At 42.6% G+C, this 25,803-nt stretch overlaps 1 protein-coding gene across 1 annotated transcript in view; it reads left to right on the top strand.

The window, feature by feature from the left end:
• MGAM (maltase-glucoamylase) overlaps positions 1 to 25,803 on the top strand; it is an 87,092-nt gene that overhangs the window by 34,462 nt on the left and 26,827 nt on the right. The window contains exons 13-28 of the mRNA XM_070368769.1: positions 601 to 685; positions 2,691 to 2,808; positions 3,812 to 3,983; positions 5,281 to 5,397; positions 7,061 to 7,215; positions 9,608 to 9,692; positions 10,508 to 10,564; positions 11,097 to 11,221; positions 14,389 to 14,477; positions 15,654 to 15,703; positions 16,125 to 16,292; positions 18,955 to 19,107; positions 20,333 to 20,533; positions 23,148 to 23,302; positions 24,599 to 24,767; positions 25,056 to 25,152. Of these exons, the coding sequence (XP_070224870.1) occupies positions 601 to 685; positions 2,691 to 2,808; positions 3,812 to 3,983; positions 5,281 to 5,397; positions 7,061 to 7,215; positions 9,608 to 9,692; positions 10,508 to 10,564; positions 11,097 to 11,221; positions 14,389 to 14,477; positions 15,654 to 15,703; positions 16,125 to 16,292; positions 18,955 to 19,107; positions 20,333 to 20,533; positions 23,148 to 23,302; positions 24,599 to 24,767; positions 25,056 to 25,152 (1,996 nt within the window). The remainder of the gene's footprint in view (positions 1 to 600; positions 686 to 2,690; positions 2,809 to 3,811; positions 3,984 to 5,280; positions 5,398 to 7,060; positions 7,216 to 9,607; positions 9,693 to 10,507; positions 10,565 to 11,096; positions 11,222 to 14,388; positions 14,478 to 15,653; positions 15,704 to 16,124; positions 16,293 to 18,954; positions 19,108 to 20,332; positions 20,534 to 23,147; positions 23,303 to 24,598; positions 24,768 to 25,055; positions 25,153 to 25,803) is intronic.

Below are 25,803 nucleotides of genomic sequence, written 5' to 3'. Positions count from 1 at the left end.
AGAAGAGCTAAACAGATGAGAAGAGTGAAAATGATATCAACCAAGGGCATCTGCTATCAGTATTTCCGTGTGCATCTTTACAGACCTCTCAGTTGCACAGCTGTGGGTACCTGCTTATTCACTCACTCTCTCTGCAATATGTTTATATATGCAAATGCATTTATATATGTGTACATTCATAGCTATATTTGCATATCTAGAGAATGCATCAATATAAGTTGATTTATATGGGATCATATAAATTGAAATATGATTCACCTAATATTGGGTTGGCCAAAAATTTCATTCAGGTTTTTCTGTAAGATGTTATGGAAAAACCCAAATGAACCTTTGGCCAACCCAATATTTTGAGAAATATTTCAGTTTAAATGATTGAAGACATATGTCATTCTGAAGGGATTTTAACAACTTTCTCCACAAAGCCTTCAATGGGTAGGGAAGACAGGGCAGGACCATCTGTTTCTCTCTTTAACCTAAGGACCTCTTTAGAAAAGAAATGTGTAGAATTATTTCTCTGAGTCCTTAAAAAAAAGACACCATCTGTAGAACATATGAAGAAATGTTATTCTTTCTTAATAGTTTTTGCTCTTTGTCTTGTAGGATATGAATGAAGTTGCCAACTTTGTGGATGGCTCAGTTTCAGGATGTTCCATGAGCAATCTAAATTATCCCCCATTCACTCCCAGTAAGCATTGATTAGTCTGATTAAAGTGGCAACACATATCTCATATTTTAAATTCATAAGGATAGATATGAACAACCTGCTGAGGGTCTTTGTACATAAATTGCATAGAGGAAGGAAAATGTGGGTACCATATAAAGAAAACCAGAGAAGAAAATCAAAACACCCTGCTTTCTTAGATGAGGCATAAATTCAAAAGGGGCAACCTAGTCCTTCTGCTTACATCTGAGCTGTTTCTAGGGGAAAGTCAGGAGAAGATATGGTACAGAAACCAGAGGCTAGCAGTTAGTTCATTCTGCTCTCAAGTGTGGACCCAGAGAGGTCAGGGCTTACCAGAGAGAGACCAGATAACTAGGTTTGGTCTTCAGATGAAGTCAAGTTTGGTCAAGTCAAGAGAGTGAAGAAGAGATTTGGATGACAGGATGAGAGGAAGCCAGAACCCATGGCTTGGGAGGACAAAGTCAGTGTCAGTGAATAGAATGCTAGAGAGATCTGATTGAACTTTGACCAATAGCATCTCCCAGGGTGTGGTCCTAGGATCACAGCATTTGTTGTATTTTGAAGAAAACTAGAGGCTCACAGAGAAATAGTATCTTGATTAAGAAAGGAATAAACTGCTAAAATTATAGCATCTTTTGAAGACTTCTAATCTAAGATCATGGCATCCAGTCCCATCACTTCATGGCAAATAGTTGGGGAAACAGTGGAAACAGTGGCTAACTTTATCTTTCTGGGCTCCAAAATCACTGCAGATGGTGATTGCAGCCATGAAATTAAAAGACACTTACTCCTTGGAAGGAAAGTTATGACCAAACATAGACAGCATATTAAAAAGCAGAGACATTACTCTGTCAGCAAAGGTCTGTCTAGTCAAGGCTATGGTTTTTCCAGTGGTCATGTATTGGGCTATAAAGAAAGCTGAGTGCCAAAGAATTGATGCTTTTGAACTGTGGTGTTAGAGAAGACCTTTGAGAGTCACTTGGACTGCAAAGAGATCCAACCAGTCCATCCTAAAGGAGACCAGTCCTGGGTGTTCATTGGAAGGACTGATGTTGAAGCTGAAACTCCAATATTTTGGCCACCTGATGTGAAGAGCTGACTCATTTGAAAAGACCCTGATGCTGGGAAAGATTGAGGCCAGGAGGAGAAGGGGGTGACAGAGGATGAGATGGTTGGATGGCATCACCGACTCAATGGACATGGGTTTGGGTGGACTCCGGGAGTTGGTGATGGACAGGGAAGCCTGGTGTGCTGTGGTTCATGGGGTCGCAAAGAGTTGGACACGACTGAGCAACTGAATTGAACTGAATCTGACAAGAAAATAGGAAATTGTAACAAATGGATCAAGACTAAACAGTGAGGGACTTAGATGGGAGGCTTCATTCTTTTGCTGATGGAAATTACTAATATTTCAGTAATGGAAATAGGGCAGTCAAATGGTTTTGGAAATACTGATCTGGCATTATGTGTGCTTCTAATATGAATTAGAAAGTCGATAGATCAGAGGTAAATAAGCCATTAAGGAAATGATTGCAATAGTTAAGATCCAAAGTAATTTGGATCTGAACCAGAGTGGTGTGAAGGGAGCAGAGAAGATTGGATGAATGAAAGACAGGTTGGTCGATCATCCTTTATAGTATTTGGTCAACAGAGAGAAGGGATAGAAATTTATTTTTAATAAATATTTTTGTTCTTGGATCACTCAGCTAAGTCTGCAGACTTCAGATTTAACTTCAAATCTAACTGGACCCACTTACTTCTAAGTTCTTGTTTCTGGTCACCTGAGCACCCAGGTGGGAGGATGTGTGTGGGTGTCAAGTCAGCCCAATTGTTTTGCATAACAGAGAAACTACTGTGTATATAGCTCTCTGATTGTGCGGATGGTGTATGTCCACTTCCAAGGTGGCCATAAAATTGCCTGCTCAGGGAGCCGCCTTGTCTGGTGATAGTTGAGAAACGGGGAATGTGTAGCTCAGGCTGTCATTGACCGAACCCTCTTTTGTCGCAGAAATCCTGGATGGGTACCTGTTCAGCAAGAGCATCTGCATGGACGCAGTGCAGCACTGGGGGCAGCATTACGACGTCCACAATCTGTACGGCTACTCCATGGCCATCGCCACTGCAGAGTAAGGCCATTATCATGTGGGCTCAACACATGATCAGAGAGACTTAATACATGACCAGATTCTTAGTCTTGTCAGATTCCAGGTGCTACTATTATTTTTTAGAACTTGGCAAGATAAGTAAGGCTGTTGTTATTGAATGAATAAAGAAAATTCTGGGCACGTAGATAAGAAAGTGAAAATGCAAGTGCAAATCATTCAGTCATGTCCGACTCTTTGCGACCCCGTGGACTATACAGTCCATGAAATTCTCCAGGCCACAATACTGGAGTGGATAGCCTTTCCCTTCTTCGGGGGATCTTCCCATCCCAGGGATTGAATCCAGGTCTCCTTCATGGCAGGTGGATTCTTTACCAGCTGAGCCATAAGGGAAACCCAAGAATACTGGAGTGGGTAGCCTATCCCTTCTCCAGCAGATCTTCCTGACCCAGGAATTGAACTGGGGTCTCCTGCATTGTAGACAGATTCTTTACCAACTGAGCTATCAGGGAAACCCAAAGGGAGGAAGGAAGCTAATAAATATTTATGGAATGTATATAATGAAAGAAAGAATGAATACATGCATGAATGGAAAATTGGAAGAAAGAAAGGGAAGTAACCCGACCAAGGTCAAACAGCTAATAAATTGTAAGAGCAAAGTTTGGACTCATTTCTGCACGAGTCCAAGGTTTCATGTATTTTCCTCTCTGCCATACTCTATAGACTGGTGTATGGAGGGTTAAGTAACTTACAGACTTCATGTGCTTTGGGATTTTAGGTACCACCTCAGTATCCTTGTACTGAAATTTGATTTTATGGAGTTAATGATGTACATAGAATGCCTAAAACAAAATAAAATATAAACATACCCAGTGGGGCAGTCTGCTCCCCATAGCAAATCTAGCCCTACAGGAGAGAACTAGAAGAAAAGAGTAGGGTATTAACTTGAGAGCTTCAGTAGCATCACATTAACCTCTGGGCTAAGACTCACTAAGGTCACACATTGAATCCCTCTCTCCCTTTCTAGAACTGTCAAGACTGTGTTCCCCAACAAGAGAAGCCTCATTTTAACCCGTTCTACGTTTGCGGGTTCTGGCAAGTTTGCAGCCCACTGGCTAGGAGACAATGCCGCCACCTGGAGCAACCTTCGATGGTCCATCCCTGGCATGCTTGAGTTCAACCTGTTTGGTATCCCCATGGTGAGTCCACACGGCAGTCCCCAGAATGCCTCATTCTAGATGGCTTCCAAATAATAAACCTTCCTTCCTCTGCCCTCCGCAGCCCAGGGCTAAGGGTCTGGTGAGCACTGCTCCATCTACATTAGTATGACACTGATACCATGACATTCTTTACTGTACTGCCTTATAAAAATAGAAGCTTGATACCACCTTGAAGTGGTATCATTGGAACATTTTTTTTTTTAATTAAAGTACAACCTACATGTGAAAAAGTGCACATATCTATAAGGTTACAGATGAGGATTTTCACAAATGAAACACATCTGTGTATTTTGCATCCAAATGAGGAAGCACAACACTATCAGCGTCCTAGAGATGGCTTTGGGATATTTTAGTTAAATTCGACATATCTATTTATTGAGCTCTTACTCTGAGCAAAGTATTGAGCTAGGCGTACATGAAGAGAAACATACATATAGTAATGGAAACACCTTCCTTCCCTCCCCGCCAAGTTTATACACAAGCTCACACACATAATTATGGCAAGCTAGGGTAATAGTGCCAACAGGAACATATAATTTAAATGTTAAAAGAAATCCCAAGAAAGGGAATTTTCAACTCTAATCAGATTACAAGAAACAAGGGGAGTCACGGGAAGAAGTCAATAGTGACTTCATAAAGAAGATGGCACTTGAGTTTAACCTTAAAAGTGGGTATGTTTATCAGACTAACGGTTAGGGGAGATCATCTTAAGACTGAGAAATAAACTTGAACAAGACCAGCAAGAGGGAGCATTTGATGTATCTGTAAGGATGGGTATGTAGGACTGGAATGAGAAATGATGCTGGAAAGGTGAGTTGCAACCAGTTACCATGAGTTACCAGGAGGACGAGCAGTAGGAGACACTGGATATTTTTGAAGAGATGAATGACCTGATTAGATTTAGCCATTGGAAAATTAATTGTGCCAGTGCTGTGGTAAAAGTGATAATATCAACAGTATTTCTAGTTACTATTCACCAAAAAGCTATTGTACGTCACATGTTTTACTTATATCATCTCATTTACTAAACCCTAGAATGCCTGCTTTAATAAAATGAGGAAACTGAGGCACAGAGGGTTGAGGAACTCATTTGAAGTCACCTGGCAGTAAGGAGTGGACATGGGACACAGCCCAATTCCATCACACTGCATTCGCCTTCTCAGGGAGAGGTCAGCCAAGCCGGGTTGGCAGGTCTTCGGTAGAAAGCACAGCCCAGGAGCAGGGGCAGCAGTGGAAGTGAGGCCCACGTGCTGTCACTGTCTGTGTGTCCTTCCAGGTGGGCGCTGACATATGTGGCTTTATGCTGGATACTTCTGAAGAGCTCTGCAGACGGTGGATGCAGCTGGGAGCGTTCTATCCATTTTCCAGGAATCACAATGGCCAAGGCTACAAGGCAAGTTAGTCTCCCAGGAGACATGATCAAAATAGACTTGGCATTCAGTAGGACTGGATCTACCTTCATCCTCACCTGGAAATCTGTTGAGCCAGCCTCCTCCCTGGTGCTTCACTTAGGCTAACTGGGACCACTGTTTGCAATTGACCAGAACTCCTGGTGTGCCATTACAATGCTCTGTTGCTGTGGCTGCTGCTATTTCTGCTGCAGCAGTCAAAGAAATGGCAAGTCTGTGAAGGTTTTCAATCAAACCTCTAGACACATTATCTATGTTACTCATTTTGAATAAAAATGAGGAAATACTTCAGATATTTAAATGGAGTCTACCAAGAGAGAAGAGCTTCCCCAATGATTCAGCAGTAAAGAATCCACCTGCCAATACAGGAAACACAGAAGACTCAGGTTCAATCCCTGGGTCGGGAAGATCCCCTGGAGGAGGAAATGGCAACCCACTCCAGTATTCTTGCCTGGAAAGAATCCCATGGACAGAGGAGCCATGGGGTTGCAGAGTCAGACACGCCTGAGCAACTAAGCAAGCATGCACTGCCGAGAGAGCACCCCTAGAATGAACGAGGGGAAGGCCTTACAGGGTGAAGAGCATCCACTGACTGGGTGAAATGAACTCTCTTTTCTCAACCCTATTGCTCAGAAGCAAAGTTGCAAGGTAGCTCCAGGTCTGGCAGGAATAAAACTCTTAGTTGCGATGAATAGAATCTGGTTTCTGCAGATCCTTCTGAGGTAGATGGGCTCCAGGCGAGGCATTTATCACTAGCCTCCTGTTTGCATTTTCTGAGGAAGGAGGCAAGTGGACTCCAGGCTAGGTATTTACAACCTAGGCTAGGTATTTACAGGCTAGGTATTTACAGCCTCCGATTTGCACTTTGAGATAGAAAAAAACCAACCAAACAAGAGCAGGGTAAATAGTCAGACGGGGCACTTTTTAACTGTCGTGGCAGGAACAGAGAGGAGTCAAACCCTGCCTGAGTAAAGGATCAAGGTCATTTCCCCTCCCTGGGGCAAGGGAAACACTGCACATGTTCAGGAAGGCTCTTTGGGGATCGAAAAGAGAGTGTACCACCCCAGAATAGGTGATGCTAAGGCCCCCCATAGGACTGGACTTTTTCCCCATCTTGGGAAAAAGTTGCACATTGCATGTTGGGGAGAGTCCTAGGACAGGTCAGAAGTGGAAAAAGAAACTAGATAGTTGGCCAAAGGTAAACAGAGACCCAGAAGAACTGCCCCATATAAATAACTTAACCACCTGTTCACTGAGCCCCTCCTCCATCCGGGGGCAGTGGCGGGGGTGGGGGGTTGGGGGGGGAATGCCCACACCCTGTGTATCCAGGTATGCCTCTCTGCCTTGCTTCTGTCTTAATTAAACAGGCTGTTTCTCTGTGTGCACTCACACTTGTGCTGTCTCTAATAATAAACTTTGCACCTGCTTTTATGGTTCGCCTCCTTGAAACATTCTTGCTTTCAAACAGAGGCAAGAGCCTGGGAAAATGTGCTTCTTGCCTCTAAACCCTTGCTGGTCTAGTGGCTAGGATTACTGGTTTTGATTCAGGTCACCCAGGTTCAATTCCTGAGCAGGGAACTCACCGCTCACTGCTGCTTCTCCGAGATCAAAACCAGATGACAACTACCACCTCTTGTTTCTTCCCAGGCCCAGGATCCAGCCTCCTTTGGCCCTGACTCACTGCTGTTGAATTCCTCCAGGCACTACCTGACCATCCGCTATACCCTTCTGCCCTATCTCTACACACTCTTCTACCGTGCTCACAGCCGCGGGGACACTGTGGCCAGGCCCCTTCTGCATGAGTAAGTTCATCTAATCCACAGGAATTTTATCAATACAACTGGGTGAAACTGTATCATCAAATGGAAGTGGGAAAATTAAAACAATCCAGTTAATCAGATATATTTTTTCAACTTGAATAATCATTTGGCATTTACAATTCTATTACTGCCTATATGTCAATGCTATTTTAAGTATATTTAAGTGGTATAGCCTTATCCCTTTGGGAACGAGAAGTGTTCTAAAAGTCATGGGAGTTGGGATCTTTGTTCTCCCAACTAACTCCATACCTTAGACAAATCATTTAAGTTCTTTCTTCCTTAGCTTCTCTGAAAGTGAAAGTCCCAGTCTTTGCGACCCCATGGACCATACACAGTCCATGAAATTCTCCAGGCCAGAATACTGGAGTGGCTAGCCTTTCCCTTCTCCAGGGGATCCTCCCAACCCAGGGATGGAACCCAGGTCTCCCACATTGTGGGCAGATTCTTTACCAGCTGAGCCACAAGAGAAGCAATTGTCCCCTACCTCTGGTATCTAACGCCTGATGATCTGAAGTGCAACTGATGTAATAATGATAGAAATAAAGTGCACAATAAATGTAACATGTTTGAATCATCCTGAAACCAGCACCCCTTCCTCCCAAGTCCATGGAAAAACTGTCTTCTGTAAAACTGGTCCCTGGTGCCAAAAAGGTTGGGGACCATTGATTTAAAGGCTTTGATATCTTGGAGCTGATGGTCGCTTTTGTAATGCACCCTGTTTGGGCTCTAGGAATGAGCCTGTCATTTACACACTGATAAGAATACTACTATGCAGGATTTCCAGAAATCAGAATTTTTATCTTCACCCAATGAGTATCTAATTTGACTCTAACAAAGAGCACTTTTAAGAGACTCTCCTTAGGGTCGCTTAGTATGAACTGATGCCTCAACAGATTAGCCAGCAGGTATCTCTGGGGTCTTCAGGCAATCCTGTTTTTGGGCTGGAAGCAGCTGTGAGGAAATACTCACTAGGTAGAGATTTGTACTAGGAGAGGGTGTGTTCTTGCTTCCGAGATGATGCTGTGGGGCCCTCTAGTGGCTGCAGAATGAGTAGCTCTGTGGTGGGGTTGGCATTCTGAGTGGCCCCAGCAGGATCAGGAGAAGGAAGCCATGTTCAGAAACTGAGGATTGAAATGATGCTGGGAAGCTTATGTGGAGCTAGCCCGCTTGAGACAGAGGCTGTGGTTTAGGTGGGGACCCTGCCTCAACTGGCCTTCCCGGGTAGCTCAGTGGGTAAAGAATCTGCCTGCAGCGCAGGAGATGGGGGAGATTCGGATTCATTCCCTGGTTCAGGAAGATCCCCTGGAGGAGGGCATGGCAACCCACTCCAGTGTTTCTGCCTGGAGAGAATAGTATGGACAAAGGAGCCTGGCGGGCTACAGTCCATAGGGTGGCAAAGAGTCGGACACGACTGAAGCGACCCACAAAAACAAAGATATTAGGTTGAACTCCAGTATTCTTGCCTGGAGAATCCCAGGGACAGGGGAGCCTGGTGGGCTGCTGTCTATGGGGTCGCACAGAGTTGGACACGACTGAAGCGACGCAGCAGCAGCGTTTGCTGTTAATTAGATCAAAGCCTCAGTTTGGACATAGAATTCAACCAGTTTTATTGATTGGCTTGTACGTGATTCATTCTAACAGTTTTGAGCACAGATGTTCTGAAAGCCAAATACCTGGATATTGGAGGATGTACTTGCTGGTAATCAATGGGGACATCTTTGAGGTCTATATTGGTCACATCACAATAAAAAAAAAATAGAATCTAGGTCTCATTTATTAAAATTAACAGAATAATTTTACACTCTACAAATAAAGAGACTTTTTCTTGTCAAAATCAAAACACAGTTAATTTCCTTATGTTTCTGACATTTTAGGCTTCAGGTATTATATTATTTAATATATATTATGATATATATTTATTCTTGTGGGTAAGGTTTTGCTATCTCCTGGAATTATCTGTTAAAACGCAGGTATCCTAAAAGAGAAAAGAGTAAAGTTTTTAATTGTTTTTTTTTTTTGGAAGGAGGGTGATCAGATCCAATTCTTTTTGGATAGTCAGCTGAAGTTTTCAAATATCCTGCTTGTTGTATTTTTGAAGGGAGATATGGCAAATAGAATTATAGCCTGGAACCTGCCCAGCACAAGTACTGAAATAGGAATTTCTGTCCAAATTAGGGGAAGCATAGGAGGGTACAGAGGCTGAGAAATTGGGTCTGCCTGCAGGAGTGCGGGGAGGGCTAGGGATTGAATAGGGGTCACAGAATAGTTGGGAGAATTTGCCCCAGGCAGGGAGCCTGCAGGTTTTAGACAGGCTTGGGGGAGAGCCGCCAGAAAGCTCTGGCCCAGATCTCAGGGAAGATTTCTCCATGTCTAGGTTCTACCAGGACAGCAACACCTGGGATGTGCACCAGCAGTTTTTATGGGGGCCGGGCCTCCTCATCACTCCAGTCCTGGATGAGGCAAGTGTTCCCAGAGAGTAACCATGGCGATCTCTGCTTTTGTTCAGGCTAACTCCAAACTCCTCCCTTCTTGCAACCATGTATCTTCTTCCTATTCCCAAACTCCAAACTCCTCCCTTCTTGCAACCATGTATCTTCTTCCTATTCCCAAACCATTTCCTACATGCTGGCTGGGGCAGCCTTAAAGGCAGTGTGCTGGAGTTTGGGGAAGACGGATACACATTTTGTCTCTAGGAGTCTTTTGTCCTTGACCAAGTTTCCAATCAATGTAGAAGCATCTATGGGTGACTCTGGGATCAAGAACGGTCCTATGCATTGTCAGAGTCACCTAGCAGATCATAACTTGCTCCGTGATGGAGAGACAGGATGGAGCAGTGCCCTAGCACTCATTCTAAGGTCAGGCTGACCTTGGTGTTGGTTGTCACCTCTGCCACTTGGCACAGTGACATCTGGGGGAAATGACGGGCTAGTTCCTCGGCTGTGAGGTGAGATAACAATAGCCCGTATCACTGGGGACTCTTGGGGAGGTTAAATGCGGTATACAGTGTAAACCTGGAACTGTTATTTTATCACAACATGTGTTTCAGTATTATTCTTCTTCTTCCTAATGTGATTCCACCTGGGGTTTTTCTTTGAGTTGCCAAGTTATCGCCTCTATTAGAAGAAAAGCACGAGTTGATAACAGAGAAAAGAAAGGCCATGTATGCATTCTCAGTACACATTGAAGAATTTCCCTAGGGAATGCTAAGAAATCCATTTTTTTTTTCTCCTTCAGAGGCTGGGCCATGAAGGACAAGGTTTTGTTTTAATTTCAGGGTGCAGAGAAAGTGACCGCATACATGCCTGACGCTGTCTGGTATGACTATGAGACTGTAAGTAGCTTTGACTTTTCTCCACTTTTCAAGCTGCATAGACAGGATACCTCTAGGCAGAGAGAAACATTTATCTGTGTACTGAGGAATGTTTCTGCTGTGCTTCCAGTAGTAATTTCACAGCTGAGTCAATAAAGTGAGCCTAGGTCACTTGACATCAGTCATGATGAAATCTGAAAAAGATACTTCCATGTACTTTATTCAGCAATAAAATTTAGACGGAAGTAGAAGGTCTCATGGCAAATACTGGGGCCAGTAGACAATTTGAGCCTGGTTTTGAGCCAGATTCTTATTTAGCACGCTCAGTTCCCACAATGTATGTCAAATAGCCTCAGCGAGACATTGTGTTCCCCCAAGCCCTCAACTGATTCCAGAACCTGTTGTTATTAAATTCTTTCCCTTTTCTTGTTTGATTGCCTGGCTAGACAGCAATTCAGCTAGGTGGGAGAAGGAGACAGCTGTAAGTAAGTCAGCGTGTGGTTAAGAGGTGACCCGTGCATGTGGACGTGTTTGAGTTGTCTGTGTGCCTCAGGGGGGCCAAGTGAGATGGAGGAAGCAAAAAGTGGAGATGGAACTTCCTGGAGACAAAATTGGACTTCACCTGCGAGGAGGCTACATCTTCCCCACGCAGCAGCCAGCCACGACCACGGTGGCCAGGTACAGTGTGGCCGGGGGTTTCCGTCATTTCTGTTCCCATCTGTTGTCTACGTAGAAGAGGCTGATGCATTGCATGGACTGTGGGGAGGAACGGCATTTGTGTGTGTGTGTGTGTGTGTGAGGTCATCAAGCTGTCCCTAGATTTCCCTAGGCCTCTTCTGGAGAAGCTGTGATTTAGAGCTGCATCCAGATGGATTTTCAAAGACCTGAATCTCTGTCCTTCCTTAACCCTTCTGACTGTCTCTTCGAAACATACTGACATCTGCAGTGGTGAACCTTCCTAGTTTTCCTAGAACCATTTCAGTGTTAGCCCTGAAAGTCTCATGTTTTGGGGAACATGTTGATCTCCCCAGCTGCCTTAATTGGACCATCATTCCACTGTGCTATGCTCCTGACACCCCATTTCTAGGGATTTGGGTCCATTTCCACTCCCCTATAATTTCAGTTTCCTGTTCCTTTCTTTCCATGAGCATCTTGTGATGCAAAACAGTGTTCAAAAATTATTTCCTGTGCAGTTCAAATCTCCTTCATGTCATTACTTTCTCCTTGATGATTTTGATTCTCAAATTATACATTCCATTGGATACTAAAGAGACTCATATTCATATTCATGTCTCTAAATTATTAGCTTATTAGCTTTTAATAGGGAATTTTTTTGGAGGTTAGGAACCCTTTTCTTTTGAACATTCCTTCCTACCATAATTTTTCAAATTTTGACTTTGTAATATTGATGGAAAATATTTATACACCCAGTACCACCTTCTTTCTTTTTCTTTATTCAGCTTTATGCTGTTCTGCGTACTGGTACCAAAACTGTCTTTCCAAAATGAGGATATCAACTTATTGCTTCCCAGGTTAAACTCCAAAATCTGTCATTAGCAGAGTGTTAAAGGCCACATAATCTGGTTTCAAGTTAACAAACGTGTCTCCTGACACATCTTGCTACACATCTTTAGATTAGCAATGCCAAAAAGCTCGTTATTATCCAAACATGCTCACCTCTTTCCCTGCCTTTGGGCTTCTCTATTTATTGTCCTTTTCAACATTCTTTGCCTGATACATTCTTTTTTTTTTTTAAACTTTACAAAATTGTATTAGTTTTGCCAAATGTCAAAATAAATCCGCCACAGGTATACATGTGTTCCCCATCCTGAACCCTCCACCCTCCTCCTTCCCCATACCATTCCTCTGGGTCGTCCCAGTGCACTAGCCCCAAGCATCCAGTATCGTGCATTGAACCTGGAGTGGCATGATCTTTCAAATTAAACTCAGATTTCTTCTGTGGGAAATCCTCCCCCAAAACTCCAGCACAGGGAGTGCTGCTACTTGCAGCTTTCTGCTTATTATTTATACTTTCTTACTGCTTAGCTAATTTTCCCCCCTTCTTAACATTGTTAAGTATTTCAGTCATAGTTACTTTATACTTTGCAGCTGAGATTTCTAGTCTCTGAAATTCTTAGTAGACTCGTAATAAATCTCTTGTTAGTTGCTTTTGCCATCTATCTTTCATGCTGGCTAGTTACCTTATGTGTTTAGTAATTTTTTTTGTTTTTCAAATGCGGTGACTGTGAGAATCCAATTATAGGTCTCATTCCTTCAGAGATGATTAGCCTTCTTTTCGGTTGCAAACGAGGATTGCTGTCACCTTGGGTTTCACATTAGCAACCTTCAGGTGTCTAATTTATCTGAGCCAAGTAATGTTTTAGTGGACAAGTCCTTCAGGCTATTGGCTTCCCAGGGCGCCCAGTGGTAAAGAATCTGCCTGCCAATGCTGGAGATTGCAAGAGATGTGGGTTTGATCTCTGGATCAGGAAGATCCCCTGGAGTAGGAAATGGCAACCCACTCCAGTATTCTTGCCTGGGAAATCCCAAGAGAAGCCTGGCGGGTTATAGTCCATGGGGTCACAAAGAGTTGGACAGGACTGAGCAACTAAGCATGTACATACATCTTCAGAGTATACGGCAGCCTCCAGCATATCTGGCTACTATAATGCTAGAAATATCAGTATGGACTCCTGAAAGGATTTTAACTTCTGTGCCACTCAACCTTCTGCTTTGATTATTTGGTAAATATGTTTAATATTTCTTACAATATTTAAGGTCATCAGTGGAGCTGTGGTCTGTTTGGTTTTGTATCTCTTAGACTTCCTAGCATTGAAAGCTACTTAGTTTGTGTGTGTTGAATGAAAGCAAGTGCCTTTGTTGATAATGGAATCTGGCTTGCTCAGGGCACAGTGGAAGGCTGAACTGTGAAAGAATACAGTAGGGGATGTAAAGGGTGCAGCAGGAGCCAGAAATTGGGAGGTGGTTTAGGGGAGGATGAAATAGGGAGAGATTTTCAAATGCAGTTGCTCTTCCTTTCTCTGTCTCTATGTCCATATATTTCAGCATCTTTTGAGTGGTTTCGTGTGTTTCATTTTCTAAGTGGGGGTCCCCAACCTCCAGGATCTAACGCCTGATGATCTGAGGTGGAGCTGATATAGTAACAATAGAAATAAAGTGCACAATAAATGTAATGCACTTGAATCATCCCCAAATCGCCTGTCTCACTCCTGGTCCATGCAAGTTGTCTTTCACGAAACTGGTCCGTGGTGCCGAAAAGGTTGGGGACTGCTGTTCTAAGTTATGTAGCAAATAATTAGAATGTTTCCTTTTTCTGTCTCAAAATGAACTGAAAATAATCAAGTTAGGAAAATTGTCCTCATACAGATGGATTCTATTGTATTTTCTTGGTTTCTTAGTCAACGTGGTTCTTAGGCAGGGAAAAAAATATGTCCTCCTGACTTCAGTGAATACTTCCCCTGCATGTATCAGCTATAAAATAATTAGGCTGAACCAATTATCATCTAGGATTTCTCTTCTAATAGTCTGTATTCAAAATAATAAGAGCATTAACAGCTTTTATTGTAGCAATTCTGGTGATTAAATTCTTGCCTCCTACATAGATGTTTCTCGCCAGTGTTTGGCGTATTTCTGTCTCCTGTGACACTAGTGATTCTGGAAAATGACACCCCTGTAGATTTTGCCTTTGTGCCTGAAGATGAGCAGAGCCATCTGCTGCTAGGAACCTTTCCCACTTGAAATCTGATGGAATCCTTCACAGCTCATTTAGCAAAATTCTTTGAGCCCCAAGTCTTTGGCTCTCACATAAATCTTGTTTCCCACAGTCGACGGAACCCTCTCGGTCTAATCATTGCCCTGGATGAGAACAAAGAAGCAAAAGGCGAACTTTTCTGGGATGATGGGGAAACAAAAGGTGAGCACCACATTGGGGTTTCCAGACGTCATCTTTGAGTTTCTCCTGCTGCTCATTCAGTGGTGGGAGACAGCTCACCAGGCACTGCAGCGTTTATCACCCGAGAGAAGAATTCTGGTTTTGGTTGTGCAGTTTAGGAATAGTGGTAGATGAAAGGATGGTAGATGCTTTCCTTGGATGGAAGGAAAACTCCCCTCCATCTCTTAGAATTCTCCCACTGGCCAGCTATATTGTATATATATATAGGCTCTCATTTGATTTTCAATCAGCCCCTGAAATATGTTTTCAAGGCTGTTTCTGCCATTCAGTGCATTTTCCTTCACTCCAAATGCTTATGAACAAGCATGGAGGACATGTAAAACATGCCCATGCTAGTGAGGCAGTGAGAGGACACTTTCCTAGTGCACCTGCATCTAGCCATACTTCTCAGCTCATTTGTCTGTCTCCAGTCACTAAGAATTCTTGTGGCTGAAGCTTAGGAAGCAGATTCACTGGAGGCATATGCTTTGGAAACACTTGGGAGGGAACCTTTTCAAGGTTAAGGTAGGAAGGAAAAGAGAAAACAGTGGCTCAGCCTTGGAAACTCTATCTATAATCTGTCATTCTCAACATGAAGCTCTGTTACTGAGTCCAAGCTTGCTCTGCTTGCCACATGACAGGCCAATAAATTGGAGACGAGGTGTTGAGGCAAAGAATAAGGACTTTATTCAGAAAATTGGCAAATGGAGAAGATGGCAGACTAATGTCTCAAAATAACCACATATCAAGGTCTGGATGTCAGGTTCTTTTGTAGATTAGAGGACGAGGAGGTGAAGAAGTCAAAAGATCCTAAGTCTTACACTTATCTCCTGGAATGGCCAGCCTTGGAGAGGGGGTATGTTAATTTCTTCCTTCCTGCAGCTGTTCACAGGCCGTTAGGGTAAGGATGTCTCCCTGAACAAAGGCACTTTGATTTAACATTCAGGAGTAGGGCAGGGTTCCCCGAGGCAGGCCATTATGTATAGACAGTATCCTTTTAGTGAACAAAAGCAATGGGAAACAGAGGTTAAAGTAAAGGAAACAGATCCAACTTGTAGTCAGGTTTTCTTCTTCCCTGTAACAGCTTCGAGGAGCACCAGGATGAAATCTGTTTTTCTGTATTGGGCAGAGTCTGACTTGCCCTTCTCTTTCTTTCAGATACTGTGGCCAACAACCTTTATCTCTTATGTGAGTTCTCCGTCACCCAAGTGAGTAGTATATTTTTATGAATCTTAAGTGTGAGCTTTGGTCTGATGATTAGCTCCTATCTGTTTGTGTATATGTGTATTTGTAGCTTCATTTATAACAATAGGGGGACACATTTCTGTTTATGGCTTAATGTCCAATAACTGGATTATCTATGTTAGTAAAAACAGACAATGATACGGATAAATCAAAGCAGTCAGTCTTTTTAAATGAATTTTCAAAAAATTCCTTTGTGTGTGTATGTGTTTCTCTCACCCTCCTTCTCCCTGCCTCAGGGGAAAAATAAGTTTGTACTGGAGCGCACATTAGTAGAGAAAACTAAGAAGCATTCAGGGCCATTTGGGTAGCTGGTCTAGGACAGACTTTGAATGACTTGAGCATCTGTGTATTCAAGGCAGATCTTTGTGTTTAATTGTTTTGCAGAACCGCCTGGAGGTTAAGATTTTGCAATCAACCTACACAGACCCCAATGATTTAGCATTTAAAGAAATTAAAATCCTTGGAACCCAGGAGCCTAACAAGGTTACAGTGAAACAGAACGGTGTTCCGGTTCAAGTTTCTCCTAATGTCACTTACGATTCCAACCTGCAGGTAAATAGCTTAGATGTTCTTTTTTGCCAAGGTTGCATTGGTTCCTAAAGGACCAGGGCACACTCTGAAGTCAGAAGTGGGGAAGTTAGAGGATTAGGATAGAAAAAAATAAAAGAGGGAGCCAGAGCTGGGATGAGCAAGGAGGCTGCTGAGATACTGGGAGGAAGTATACTGGTCCTTTCCTCTCTTTTCCCTTATCTGTCCCTCAGTCTTCTGTCCTCTCTGCCTGGAACAAAAGAAGAGCAAAGACAGGAGTCTGGGGAACGGGATCAGAGGAAAACTGGGTCTGAAAGCTGCTGATTGGTTGGTGCTAGAAGGGTTGAGGTGGGATTCTCATTAATTTAAAATTTCAGGTGCTTTTCTTTTTTTCTTTACTCTATAGAGCTAGATTCTCACTCCAACACATTCTTAGGAAATATTTTGAGTCAATGAATTTGATAAGCTTAGCTAATGCTACTTACTTGGTTAGGTGATAATAACAAAAGAATTTTTCATCACTTTTAATGAGACAGTGTTCTTGAATAGGTTATTATTAATTCCTCTGAAATTTTAGCATTATGAGGGATCCTTTTCCCCAACACTGTTTTCTACAGGGGTTCAAGATAATCTGGGATAGGGAGCAGTGGGGTCATCATGGTTTGTGAGGAACCTTCCAAATTTGGAGACAAATAAGTAAATTTTGTCTTCTACTAAAATGATATATTGGTATCATTGGACATTTTGTCCTAACAACATACATTGAGTATGCATACGTTATAAAGTTAGAAATAATGTATTATATGACTGGTTATGTGTAGCAAAGTGCAAGTCCTTTGTAAGATGCTCATATGAAAATAAACTAATTACCAGTTTGATAAATAGATTAATAAATATACAAACAAAACAACTCTTTTATTATTTGAATTTAGGTGGTGGACAGGCAACCCAATCCTACCTTTAGGAAATGTTAACTTATGTTCTTTCCAATTTCATGTTCAAAGCTTAATGGAGTCATTGAGCAAAAGCTTTGGTGGCATTAGGTCTAGAGTTGGACCTTAAAGATGGTACATCTGTGTAGAGATTTGTTCAGCTGCCAGTGACAGGAAACTCAGCAAAATGGTAGTTTAAACAAACTGGGATTTTTTTTCCCTTATGGTGTTGAGAGTTTAGGAAGTGCTCAGTTTCTGGCATTGGTTCAGTGCCTCAGGGTTGTCAGTGTTGAGGTCTTTTCTTCTCTTGTGATTGGAAGTGATAGCTTAATTCCAGTCACTCTTGCCTTGTTAGAAGAAAAAAATAAAAATTAAAACAAAGAAGGAGCTGGAAGGAAAAGGGAAAGGTGACGATGAAAGAAAGGGAGGGGTAGGCTGTTAAATCAAGAAAGAAACCCCTGGCCAGCCACTTCTGGTGGACTTGCACTCAGCTATGAATGGCTGCAGCTGTGTTACATGGATTGAAAAACAAAAAAGTTCTTCTTTGGGATGTTTGGTGTTCCAAACTGAAGTAGTAAGAAGGGAATTTTCCATTGGGCACATGGCTAGAAGTCTGTTTCACAAATGGGCACCATTATCCTAGAAAGGGCATTGGCATAGGTAAAGCAGTCAAGGTTGGGGTATTAGCATAAGCCAATCCTGGGACTAAGAAAAGCCTTTTGTTAGCCTGTGAGTCTGTATAACTGGAATAGGCAGGACCCACATCTGGAAGAGGGCCTAGTTTGGACAGATTAACTTGTGGTCAGCTTTTGGAGGGTCTTAGGTGCCAAACTAAGAAGGATGTGATCTGATTCTCAAAGGGTCTCCTATTGATCCTTGAATCAATATGCACCATTGTGAGACTGTTGTTCTGTGGTGGTTTTTGAGGTATAGGGAAATGCGAGATGAACGTAGACTGGGGAGAGACTGGAAGGATGATAATCCTTAGCGTGAGATTTTATGACTCTAGACAAATGAGAATTTTCACTATGGAAGTTACTATTTTACAAGGAGACAACCAGAAGAAAAACGCATAGAAAAAATTAAATATTTGAATTAGTGAATGGAACTCAAAGAAAGTTTCAAGTTTTGAGGCTCTGGGCTTGGACCAGTGAAGAGACTAGGATATTAAAAATGGAAGGAGATACGATTTTGTCTACTTATCAATTTTGTAATTGGTAAACTAAGACCCAAGGAATGAAAGAATCTGTCCAAGTTTCCTCAGTGGGATGGAGGGGAGAACCCAGGCCATATGATTCTTATTTCTCTGTTCTTGCCCCCACTCCAGACCTGTGGGGAATACTGGTTTCGGGGATGGAGGGCAAGAAGATGGGCTCAGCTGAGGATGACACCACATGCTTGTGTGTGCTGTGCTACAAGGGGGCTGTCAGGAAGAGAGTCTTCCTGACAAAATAAGGAAGAGGAAGAGGAGTCAGGGGAGGAGAGAAAAGGGTGATTACAGAAGGTTGTGGTTGACCTGATTCTTTTCAAAATGTTATGTACAAGATTCTGATAGAAGTGCACCATTTTCCCTGTGGTTATTGGCTAACTCCCTGCACCCCACCCCGCTTCTCTTCATGGAAGCTCCAGTGCTATGTTACTTGGATTCCTGAGAGACTGGTCTGATTTTTACTTTCTTTCCTGAAAGAAATCTCATACCTTGCGTGGTCTTTGTCCTGAGGATGCATTTCCTTGATATTTCCCCATTCCTACAGGTGGCCCTTATCACAGAAATTGATCTTGTTCTGGGAGGAACATACACGGTGGAGTGGGATGTGAAGATAAGGGATGAAGAAAAAATAGACTGTTATCCTGATGAGACTGGTGTTTCTGCAGAAAACTGCACTGCCCGCGGTTGTGCCTGGGAGGTAACCATGCTGACGGTGTTAATATACATGAAAATCCTCTACACTTTGTTTAAATTGAAGCATAGTGGATTTACCATGTATTAATTTCTACTGTATAGCAAAATGATTATGTTATACATATATTAATATATGACTATCTTTTTCATGTTCTTTTCCATTATGGTTTATCACAAGGTATTGAATATAGTTCCCTGTGCTGTACGGTAGGACTTTGTCATTTATCCACTTCTGTACGGTAGGACTTTGTCATTTATCCACTTTCTATATGATAGTTTGCATCTGCTAACCCCAGACTCCGAGTCCATCCCTCCCCCACTTCCCCTTGGCAACTGTGAGTCTGTTCTCTACATCTGTGAGTCTGTTTCTGATTTGTAGATAGGTTCATTGTGTCATGCTTTAGATTCCATGTATAGGTGATATCTGTCTTTGTGGTATTTGTCTTTCTCTTTCTGACTTACTTCGCTAAGTATGATAATCTCTAGTTCCATCCCTGTTGCTGCAAATGGCATTATTTCATTCTTTTTTTATGGATGAGTAGTATTCCTCTGTGTCTATATATCACATCTTCTTCATCCACTTATCTTTCTGTGGACCTTTAAATTGTTACCATGACTTGGCTATTGCCAATAGTGCAGCTATAAGCTTTGGGGTACATGCATCTTTTTGAATTTCAGTTTTATCTGGATGTATGCCCGGGAGTGGGATTGCTGGATCCTACGGCAGCTCTGTCTTTAGTTTTTTGAGAAACTTTCATACTGTTTTCCACAGTGGCTGCACTAACTTACATCCCTACCAGCAGTGTAGGAGAGCTCCCTTTTCTCCACACTCTCTTCAGCATTTGAGACTTTTTACTGATGGCCATTCTGACCCATGTAGCATGGAACCTCATAGTAGTTTTGTAAAATCCTTTACACTCCATCTACAATTTCATGAGCATGGCACCAGTGCCTACGTCACTACTTAAAATCTATAGAAAGGGCAGACTTCCAAAGTAACCTGAGTTTTTATCTGGATGTGAAGAATAGATGGGACAGAAATGGGTCCTTTTTTTTTTTTCAACAAAATTTTACACAGAGACCAGGAGTGAAAACTTATGTCACTACCAAAGAGTATATAAGAAAATGACTGATTTCATCTTTATCTCCCTGAAAATTGCGTTTTCTAGCCCCTTTATATCTGGTCATCCTAGAGCTCATGCTGAACGGAATTTGCCTTCACTTTTCAGGAGCCCAGTTCTCATGGAGTCCCTTTTTGCTATTTCGTCAATGATCTCTACTCTGTCAGTGATGTTCAGTATGACTCACATGGGGCCTCAGCTGTCATCTCCTTAAAGACTTCTCTGTATGCCCACTCCTTCCCCTCAGTACCTGTGAACTCCCTGCGCCTGACTGTGACCTACCATAAGGATAACATGCTGCAGTTTAAGGTATGTGTTGACAGTGTATGTATCAAGTTCCTACTTCGCACTTTTTTAGTTTCATTATTTTTTGCTTGTCAGGATCACAGAACCATGCAATCAGTTTGCTCTTCTAAGTTAGCCATTGAAAACTGTCGAGTCCTTGGCACACACTTTCATAGCTTTGTTCTCCATCCATTTGGGGCAGGTATCAAGCAAGGCAAATGTGTCTTGATATTTCAGATGGGCTTTTGAGGCACTGTTGATAATGAAGGCTTTTTTTCTGATTTTTTGACAAGTGAATTTTTGCACGCATTAAATTAGTGATTTTCAGCAACTGAAAACACATTGAAAATTAGCTGATGTACATATTTTATCCTCCATGGGCTTCCCAGGTGGCACTAGAATCTGCCTGCCAATACAGGAGATGCAGGAGACACAGATCCAAGCCCTGGGTTGGGAAGATCCCCTAGAATAAGAAGTGGCAACTCACTCCAGTATTCTTGCCTGGAAAATTCCAGGGATAGGAGAGCCTGGTGAGCTACAGTCCATGGGGTCCCAAAGAGCTGGACATGACTGAGTGACTGAGCACACACACAATATACTAGATCATTATCCTAAGAGTAATTTGGGACCATTGATGGGACAGTGAGGCCTGGCCTAAACTGCACTTTCAAATGATTGCTGTTTCTACTGTAAGAAAAATGGTGGGGAGGACAAGGGTGAAACAGGAGACAAGTTAGGACGCTACCAGTTAGGTAATCCAGATGAGGTATTGAGCTTAGACCAGGTACAGAAAGGAGAGGGAGACGTGGACAACTTCAAGAGAATAAGAAGTAGCATCATGGGATCTGGTGATTGATTACAAATAGGCCATGAGGGAGGGAGAGACATCAAGACAATCGCCAAGTTTCTGGCTTGTGTCTCCACATGGATGGTGCTGTCATCCATGAAGGGGAACCAGAAGGGGAACACTGGAAAGATTTGGGCTTAGGCAAAATACAATGATGAATTCAGTTTTGGACACTGAATTTGGGATATATGAAATACCTATGAGAGTGTACTGGTTTCTTTTTCTTTCGTGATTTAATGACATCTCAGGACAAGTGATGGTCTGCTTTTCATTTTTATTTATGTAATTAAAAAACATTGGGATATAGTTGCTTTACAGTGTTGTGCTAGTCTCTGCTGTACAATGCAGTGAATCAGCGGTATGTGTGCATATATCCTGGACCTCTTTCCCATTCATCACACCCTCTAGGTCACCACAGAGCACTGAGGTGAGCTCCCTGTGCTATACATCAGCTCCCACTAGCTATTTTACACAGGTAGTGTGTATATGTCATTCCCATTCTCCCAATCCATCCCCTCATTGCCATGTCCACACATCCATTCTCTACGTCTGTGCCTCTGTTTCTTCCCTGAAAATATGTTCATCTGTACCATTAGTGATGGGCTATTTTTACGGTCTTTTTCACTGTTGAACTATAAGTTTCTCGAGGACAAGAATTTGTCCTTTCATCTTTGTACTTCTGAGATGTAACACAAAGCCGAGAACATAGTAAGTTCTCAATGTTTATTGAGAGAGTAAAGATTCAGGTCAGTGTGCATTGCCTGAAAGATTCTTCACAATCTGATATCAACCTGGGCTATGAATTCTTCCACATTTTGTAATGCAGGGATGATGCTATGGTATCTTTCCATCCTCACCTTTGTACTGGCATGTGGTAGGCGCCTAATGGGTTTGAAATAAATGAACTCACTCAACTTTTCAGGTTTAACACTTCCCTGCTCTACCTCCTGGATTATACAATAGCTGTCTCCAAAATAATTGCCTCTTTCTTTCAATTCTCTGTGCCTTTGTGTCTATTTCTCTGCCAGGAATGACTTGGTTTTCTTTCTGTGCTTGATTAATGGCTATAAAGCTTTGAAGATTCAGCCCCTTTCCCCATGAAACCATCTCAGTCTTCTGGAAACACTGATAGGCATTTCCTTCCTTATAATCTTACAACACTTCTGTATAGCTGTACATAGTATGTATCACTCAGGTGTTTTGGGCACGCTCTTTCACCTTTCATATGAATTTCTTAGCATGTGAATTTCTTAAAAGCAGTAACTGTGTCTTACTCAGTTTAGTAAACCTTGTGTCTTACTCAGTTTTGTAAACCTTGTGTCTAGTACAGAATCAGGCAGGAATATAGTAGGCACACAGTGAATCAACTTAGACCCCAGTTTTTAGGGAGAATATCTATGATTATTTTGGTCAAGAAGAGTTCATGTTTTTTAAGGGAGAAATTTTTTTCAATTCAGAAAAGTTTCAGGTAGTCATGTACACTGACACACCCACAAACAAAATAATAAAGAATATATCCATAAATTCCAGACTGATTTTCCAAGGTAGAACCAATGTGAAAATAATGTGTTGCTGTAAGACATGATCACATAAGACCTAAGTTATGGCAGACTCAGATCAAAATGATAAATCTGACAGTGTCCTTCCATTTGTTAACTAAGTTCCCAGTGTCAGGAGCTTAAAGAGGACAAATAGAGTGTTCAGACTCTTTGTCAAAGACAGGAGGTTTCTGCTAAGGGTATAGGTTTCATGACTACTATATCTACCTAAAATCTGTCTCCTCTGGTCTAGATGTATGATCCCAGCAACAACCGGTATGAAGTTCCAGTCCCTCTCAACATACCCAGCGTTCCATCTGGCACCTCTGAGAGTCAACTCTATGCTGTCCTCATTAAGAAGAATCCATTTGGGATTGAAATTCGCCGCAAGAGTACAGGCACTGTCATGTTAGTGGCTCTTAGTCTGATTTGGAGTTGATGATCCCCCATGTCATTGCCAGGTCCAGTGTCCTTGGAGATACCCTGCTCAAAGCAATGCACCCGCCATTTCCAGATTCTTGAATAAGTCATTTCCTTCTGTTCTTATGAGAAATCTTTAGTGTCCTGGGAGTAATTCCTGAGTCAATTGCATGTACCTAGGGGTTCATTCAACTAATGTTGATGGAATGCCTTCTCCATATTAGGTAGTTATAGAAGATGAGGTCTCTCTTTCTATGACAAAAATAATAAGGAAATAACAAAAATACTTTAAGTTAAAATATGCAGCGATTTAGATAGTGACAACACTATGCAGGAAAAATCACAAAGTGAAAGTGAAGTTGCTCAGTCGTGTCCGACTCTTTGCCACCCCATGGACTGTAGCCTACCAGGCTCCTCCCTCCATGGGATTCTCCAGGCAAGAGTACTGGAATGGGTTGCCATTTCTTTCTCCAGGGGATCTTCCCGACCCAGGGATCGAACCCGGGTCTCCCACATTCCAGGCAGACGCTTTAACCTCTGAGCCACCAGGGAAGCCCAGAAAAATCACAGGGTAATTGATAATTATAGGGAGGTGACTGCTTTTGATACTGTGGTCACAGTTGATGTCTCCAAGGAAGTGAGTTTTAAATAGGACCTTGGGGAGGAGAAGGAGCCTCCCATGTGGAGATAGGAGAAGTGGGCAACATTTCAGACAGATTGAGTAGTCAGTGCACAGGCCATGAAATAGGAGTAAATTTGCCTTATGAAAGGGAAAAATTCCAGAGTGGGTGGAGTAGTTTCACATATAAGGAGGTAAGTGGCAGGAGATGAGGCTGGGGTTTAGGTAGCTTCAGATCAGGAATGGCTTTGAAGACTTCACAAGATGCTTCAATGAGAATCACTGAAGAATTGTAAACAGGGGTTGACATGATGTGAGATACTTAAAAAAAATAACTCTGGATGCTACATAGCAAGTGGACTCTGATGGGGCAAGAGCAGAAACTAGGGTTGCTGTGAAGTGGGGGCAACTGAGATGATGAAGATGATTGGATCTGGTATCCTGGAGGGACCACTGAAGGGAGGGAGTGATAAAGGAAAGTAGAAGAAAGATGCTGGCTCCTGGACTTGCAGCCCTGGTGGCTGGGAGTATTTTAATCGTACAGACTTAATGTTTTATGTGGGAGGTCCACAGGAAATCAAGAGTTCAATTTCCCTGAGACTTTAGCTGCTTGAAGTCATTAGAACAGCCCATTTCTTTTCCAAACATACCCTCTTGTATTGCAGCTGGGACTCTCAGCTCCTCGGCTTTACCTTCAATGACATGTTCATCCGCATCTCCACGCGCCTCCCCTCCAAGTACCTCTATGGCTTTGGGGAAACTGAGCACACAGCCTTCCGAAGAGACCTGGAATGGAACACGTGGGGGATGTTCTCCCGAGACCAACCCCCGGGGGTAAGGGCAGAGCACTTGGGGATCTGGGTTGTTGCCTCTGTCCACCCACACTGTGTACACGTCACACAGCGGGTGTTTCCTCTTCCCACTCCCCACTCGGATGCTCACAGTCTGCTTTTAGACAAGCAGGTCGACTCTCAGGCTCCTCTATTTCTTACATGTTTATTTCACAGAGAAGACTAGACACACCTTATTGATCAATTTGTTGAGTTTTTATTTTTTTTTCTCAATCTCTCTTTTCAGTCTTTGTCTCATAACCTCCTGCCCTTCTCCCCATGACTCTCTCAGTACAAGAAGAACTCCTATGGTGTCCACCCCTACTACATGGCACTGGAGGAGGATGGCAGCGCCCATGGAGTGCTCCTGCTGAACAGCAATGCCATGGGTAAGGTGATGCTGGCACCTTCTCTGTTTTTGTGAATCAGTCCTTCTTGAGGAACTTCAGAATGTGTTCAATCATGTTGCCCCTGAAGTCACAATTATTATCTTGTGGAAGTGTTTTTCTTTTTTTTCTTCATTCTGTTTATTTCAGTTCAGTAACATGTAGTAATGGGCTTCCATGGTGGTTCAGCGGTAAAAACCCGCCTACCAATGTAGGAGACACAGGTTCGATCCCTGGGTCAGGAAGATGCCCTGGAGAAGGAAATGACAACCCACTCCAGTAGTCTTGCCTGGAAAATCCCACGGATGGAGGAGCCTGGCAGGCTATAGTCCATGGGGTTGCACAAGAGTCAGATACAACTTAACAACTAAACAACAACAAAATGTAGTAATAAGAATTAACTCATTTGGCATAAACGATATAGGATGAGATAGCAAAATCAAGGAAGTCCCGTGTCCTAGAGGTTAGTCAGTGGGAGCCATTAATATAATTTGACTTAGTGATGAGAGTTTGGGTCCGAGCACTCACTCTTGGGGTACTAGGGTATAAAGAAAATTTGAGTAGTATATTGGAAAAAGGGTGGGGAATCAAGAAGTGGAGTTAAAGAGCGTGCTTGTGAAAACTGGAGAAATCTGAATAAGGCCTGTATCTGAG

This window comes from Bos mutus, chromosome 4 (assembly GCF_027580195.1).
Source record: "Bos mutus isolate GX-2022 chromosome 4, NWIPB_WYAK_1.1, whole genome shotgun sequence".
Taxonomy (NCBI): Eukaryota; Metazoa; Chordata; class Mammalia; order Artiodactyla; family Bovidae; genus Bos; species Bos mutus.
This window is presented reverse-complemented; position numbering and strand designations above follow the sequence as displayed.